The sequence below is a fragment of the Agrilus planipennis genome, unplaced genomic scaffold (genome assembly GCF_000699045.2).
Source record: "Agrilus planipennis isolate EAB-ADULT unplaced genomic scaffold, Apla_2.0 scaffold47, whole genome shotgun sequence".
In the NCBI taxonomy this organism is placed as follows: Eukaryota; Metazoa; Arthropoda; class Insecta; order Coleoptera; family Buprestidae; genus Agrilus; species Agrilus planipennis.
In genome coordinates this window covers 1,323,175-1,329,054 of record NW_020442442.1, presented here as the reverse complement: position 1 = coordinate 1,329,054, position 5,880 = coordinate 1,323,175, and the positions used below count along the sequence as shown (strand labels likewise).

At 32.5% G+C, this 5,880-nt stretch overlaps 1 protein-coding gene across 4 annotated transcripts; it reads left to right on the top strand.

The window, feature by feature from the left end:
* Nucleotides 1-828: 828 nt before the first annotated feature.
* LOC108744595 (insulin-like growth factor-binding protein complex acid labile subunit) lies at nt 829-5,880 on the top strand. 4 transcript variants are annotated; one of them, XM_018480457.1, is made up of 4 exons: nt 2,354-2,442; nt 2,512-2,622; nt 2,830-4,761; nt 5,491-5,880. In XM_018480457.1, the coding sequence occupies exons 3-4, from the start codon at nt 2,839-2,841 to the stop codon at nt 5,782-5,784; spliced, it is 2,217 nt and encodes a 738-aa protein (XP_018335959.1). In that variant the 5' UTR covers nt 2,354-2,442; nt 2,512-2,622; nt 2,830-2,838; the 3' UTR covers nt 5,785-5,880. The 4 variants fall into 4 exon arrangements, with proteins under 4 accessions (XP_025836137.1, XP_025836138.1, XP_018335959.1 ...); XM_025980352.1 differs by lacking the exons at nt 2,354-2,442; nt 2,512-2,622 and adding an exon at nt 829-904; XM_025980353.1 differs by lacking the exons at nt 2,354-2,442; nt 2,512-2,622 and adding an exon at nt 933-1,050.

Sequence of the window (5,880 nt, the reverse complement as noted above, 5' to 3'; positions counted from 1 at the left end):
GTTCAACATTCTCAGGAATTTAGGAAAGCAAAGATGCTTGTTTAAAGATATAATTCAACCGAGCAGTTATAAAGCCGATCCTGATCTTTTACCTACCAAAGCAACCTCTAAACCGCTGCACCACTTAGTATTATTCGATTATCTCTTTTCACTCTGTCTGTACTACTCATGAAGCATTTCCTAACTTAACAAGGGCGTGTTCAAAATGCAGCAAACGGCTATAGTCCGAAGTGATAATTTATTGTGGACTTTGCCAATTTTTCGTTCTAACTATACGATTAAATATTCACTTTTTCTTTTATTTAGTCAAAAAATTTCGCCTAAATCTTTTTCTCTTTTTCTTATAATCTTTCCTTCTAGTATGTTTTTCAGAAAAAAATTACTACTTTTAATTTAATTTAATATTCTTCTGTTTCCAATAAATGATAATGGTCGTGTCTCTTTTCATTTACAGTTATTAACACGTTCTCGAAAGTTCTTTAACCGAAATTCTCAAATACTTCCAACCTTTTCCTATCCCTTTAGGTTAATATCCATGTCTCACTGCATTATCCAGATATAGGCTTTTATCAGTCGCCTTCTAGCATTTCTAACTATTTTAACTTTGAGCGTATGTTTTTTGTTATTAGATCCATTTTTTCTACAGCTATTCTTCCAACGATGTCTGGAGTTTACCCTAAGTCACTAGATAACAATTACGTATGCATGTTTTTGATCTCACCGTGTAGAGTACTTTTCTAACCACGCTTCAAAAATACATGTTTGTGTTTTTTAGTTATTATTTATCATTATCAAACCTCAAACCAACTTCCTGAGGAGTTTAATGGTGTAACCATTAAAAAAAACAGTTACAATCACAGTCACCTACAAGGAATGTTAGAAAACAGTGAAGCTTCATTTTAAGGTAAGCCTTAACACAATAATTTTATCACTCTTTTGTGTATTTCTCGGGTCCATTCTTACATTATATTTTTTCCAACTTTTGGTTTAATTGCAAATCATTCAGCTTATTGCTGGTACTGGCATCCAAATGTAATCTAGTTTTGTGAGGTAATAATGTTATAATAATAATACAATTGTGAAATGGCAAATGACACAACGAATGAAACTAACATTTATTTAACTTGTTTTACCTCAATTTTAGAATTAATAACTTTCAGTACTGACTGTAGAATCACCCCTAGTTCATTGGGAATATGTAGTATTCGCTTCATTAATATAGATCCCAGAGCTCCAGACATTACTTATTTTCTGACTAACAAAATGGGTGGTATAGAATAGTGTTAGTATGTACTTTGAACGTATGCATATCTCCTAACTTAAAAATTAATAATCAACATTGCCAGACACTTCTCATCGGCGGTAAATTCTGCCAGACGCTTCAAAGTTCACAAAAAAATCGTAATTTTATTTATGTTTGAGTCTTCATTTTTAAATATGATACTTAGGGAACTATTTCAATACTAAAATAATTTGAAGTGGTCTGTATTTTGTCGAAACTGCCAGACGCGGATCGCGATTTCGATCTTTTTGGATCTCATCAGCGCGTCGCCGGCAGCTCCGACAGAACACAGACCAACTTTCACCTGCTGTCTTAACAGTACGTTTTAGAAAATACTATAAATGGCGCAGTAAACGCCATCTATAGCACGATGCTACATTTTAGGATTACGTATGCTCGAACAAGGTCTACCTGTGTGGATATCTACTTGCTGAAAATGAATCCCGGCGTAGCTAACCTCAACGTGATAGCTTAAATAGCTTAATCGAATAAAATAATTTGAAGTGGTCATTCAATATTTATTTCAATACATTTTGTAAGCACACAGCTGGCGTATATCAATTCGATATTGTTTTGCGGCCTATTTTGTCATAACTGATAGAATTTCGTAGTTCCTTGCTAAAGGTACGATAAGTAGTGATATTAACTTGGAACTTCAAAATTCCATGGACCATGACAATGAACCTGGAAAACAATATCGATCCAATATTTTAGATTATACATTTTCAAGGAGTTTAGAATTTTTCAGACTCTTTAGTTAAAGAATTAGAAATGATTCTAGGAATGTCTCTTTGTCTCCTTCTTAAGCTTCTAATACCTTCAATGGCCAATGTGAGCAACTTTCATTCGTCATTTTATACAATTGATCGGTGATACTAGGCAAGACTTTTAACGGCAAAAATGTATTTTACATTTTACAAATAGAAAATACGATTTGAAAAGGATTTTAAATAAAATACAAAATGCTTTTCTCAAAAAAGTATTTAAATGCAAGATAAAAATAGGTAGTTTTTATTGTGTACTTACATTTTAAATGCAAGTATTTCAAATAAATCACATCTCTTTTTATAGTACAGGGACATTTTAATTGTGCCTGATGGGGATGTTTGACCCCTACAATTGGTCTGATGGCTGCTTACAAAAAGTATTGAAATACTTCCGTAAGTATCATATTTAAAACTGAAAACTCAGACATATGTACAATTACGATTTTTTTGCGACCATTGAAGCATCTGGCAGAAATTACTGACGATGGGAAGTGTTTGACAGTGTTGAATACTAATTTTTAACAATATTCTGTGAAACATTATAGAAAAATCAGCACTCAGCCTTTAATAAATGTGAGTATTGCTTTAAGTCCTTTTAGTACCTGGTATCTGCAAATTGGCCTACGGTCCAAGTTGGCAGGTATACACAGTACACTAGTTTATCCCACCCATTTTGTTACTCGGAAAATAAGTAACGTCTGGAGACTCTGGGATCTTGATCTAATACTTTTTTTACAGCTTCTACGATTTTAAGTTGCTCATAACCATTCTTCATTTCAGATCAACAACATGAAGCATATATTTGTTATGATTCTGTTTGCTTCTGAATGCCTAATAAATGCTAGTATTCCTGGTTGTAATGAAGTGGAAAGATATAGATATACAAAACATCGTATTCATTATAATGTGGAAATTACAAATATTGATTTAAATTGCTACGGAATCGATAACCTTCCATCAAAGGAATTACAATTTGAGGGAAAGATTCACACACCCCGTCGTGTATTATTAAGTATTACCTTCCATGACAGTAACATAAAAACTATCCCATCGCTTTCTTTTTACGAATTTGCTTCCATACGAGATTTAAATCTGGACCATTGCGGCATCAATACGTTGGAAACAAATTGCTTTTTAGGAATGAAAAATTTAAAAAGACTACAGTTGGGTAATAACAATATTTCAAAAATTAATGTTGGAACATTAAGTAATTTATTCGCCCTTAACTACTTAAATTTATCCAGTAATAACTTAAAAGACATTGATAAAGACGCTTTCAAGGGTCTCACGTTGATGAATGATTTGCTCTTAAATTACAATAAACTTGAAGAATTACCGGATGAAATATTTTCTTCTTTGCACAGCATTAGAAATATCGATTTATCATGGAACAACTTGAGCACCCTTACTATGAATATATTTCGGAATATGACAAGTCTTGAAGCTCTTAAGTTAAATAAAAATCAGTTAAAGACACTTCCACCAACAATATTCAGCAATTTATCTAGTCTCAAAACCCTTGACATGTCTTACAATTCATTAACAAATCTTTCTTACGAATCTTTATCAGGGCTTGAATCATTAATTTCTCTTGATATTTCCAATAACCAACTTATTATGTTAGACTCTAAATATAATTGTCATAATGCGTTTTCTGAAAAATTTTCGCAATCCTGTTCGAACGAAAGCAACGTTAACACCTCACGCGTAAGTTTATTTTTAGGGATGAAATACCTTAAAGAATTACATTTAGAGGGAAACAACATTTCAAAAATTGAGAACGAAACACTGAGAGGTTTTGTTCAACTTGAAATATTAAGTTTGTCAAAAAATCGCTTAACTGAAATCCACCAAGACGCCTTTAAAGACTTATCTTCATTGACATATTTGTCTTTAGATAAAAATAATCTTGAAACGATATGTAATAGCACATTTTCTAATCTACGAAAACTAACCACCCTACTTTTGGATGACAATAAAATACGTACTCTTTCCGTATCCCTATTTAAAGACTTAGATTCACTGGATACCCTTTCCTTGTCGAATAATCTATTGAAACATCTTCCATTTGGTTTAATGTCCCATTTAAATCTATTAAGCAGTCTTAATATTTCTAATAATCAACTTGTTGAATTGAATCCCATATCTTTCCATTTTTTGAATGTTATAAAATCATTGGATATAAGCAACAATAAAATTAATACTGTGGATATTAATCAGCTGATGTCTGCTACAAGGAATTTAGAACATATATATTTAAATGGAAATAACTGGAACTGTGAGGGACTATTTAACATTATTAGATCCCTTACGGTTAGAGGTGTTGTGGTCGAAAATGGTAATACTATTGATATCGAAAATGTTCACGGAATAGCATGCAGTCAAAGTAATCGTGAGACTGAGATGGGTACGTTTACGACAAGTGAAAGAACAACAACTGTAACGAACGATTTTCAAAAGCACGTTTCAAAAGTTTTGATGAATATAACTGGAACATTGTCTAACATCAACGTTATATTATCAAATCCGACGGGTTATAGTGACGAAAAGAAACGTACAAAAGATCAAAATATACAGGAAGGTATTTTAAATAATTCAATAGTTATAGTAAAACTTCTAGAATCTGCGATTCAACAATCCGCGAAGAATGAGCAGAACAAGGAACGTTATCTACAGTTGAATGTTTTGAACAAAAAGGATATTCAGACAAAGGTAATCAGTTATCGTATAGTCCAGGATCCCCGGAAGAACGTACCAAGCAATTTGTAGGACAATTATCTCGAGATTAAACAAAAAAAACCCCAGTTAGTAGTAAATTTTTGAGAATTATCAAACCGACATATTTTATCCTTGCTACCTCTGTTAGGTGTACCACAATCCAGAATTTTCGCACAGAAACTCGTTGGGCGTCTCATCGAGACGAAGCTATTCACGAAGATTCAGCTTGATAGTAATTATTTTTACATCAAGGATCTGTACTACTACTTTTGAGCGTAGGACCGGGAGATCGTACCACGCAATTTGTAGGACAATGTGACTATTAAATTACATAAATATTAACTAAGTAAAAAAAAATCAACTGGTTAGTAATCATTTATGATGACCTCGTTATCGGTACATGTTGGAAAGAGGGGACTCTTTTTATCAAACCATATATTTTGTAGGACAAATATTTTTTCGAATAATTTAGATAATTATCTTGAGATTAAACAAAAAAAATCCCAGTTAGTAGTAAATTTTTGAGAATTATCAAACCGACATATTTTATCCTTGCTATCTCTGTTAGCTACCACAATCAAAGAAGTTGTTGGGCGTCTCATTAAAATGAAACTACCTAATCAAGTGCAAAAATGTACCAGGGATCCTGGACTAGTAGTATTATTATTTCAAAAAACGAATCAAACGTATAGAAGCACAAAATAAAGTGTAATTTCGTTACAGAAGGAAACCAATGACATCGCTGGATTTGAGCGTTTTCAGACTGTTCAAACAACTTCGGATATTGAAACTGCAAAAATGTACTTAATTGTAATCTTATCGGTTACAAGTATGATAATGCTAATCATAATCGGTTTCACGTATTGCGAGTCGTTCAGACGCATCCCTATTATCGACAGAATCAGACGCATCTCCATTATCGACAGAATCAGACGTCACAAATCTCAACACCAAAGCCAAAGCAATGCCGACCTTATAATCAATAATGATGTCGAAATATTAAATACACGAATTTGAGGATTTAATAAGCTGTTACGTATAGATGAAGATCATATCCCATATTGTTTTAATTCCATTTTCTTCTGTCTTCCTATTTAAATAAAGAATTAAAAA

Excerpts from the sequence above, each read along its gene's own strand:
- LOC108744595 (XM_025980352.1), top strand. The coding sequence starts at position 2,839 with ATGAAGCATATATTTGTTATGATTCTGTTTGCTTCTGAATGCCTAATA. Across the intron at positions 4,762-5,490 it reads AAAAGGATATTCAGACAAAG|AAGGAAACCAATGACATCGC; the intron begins GTAATCAGTTAT and ends ATTTCGTTACAG.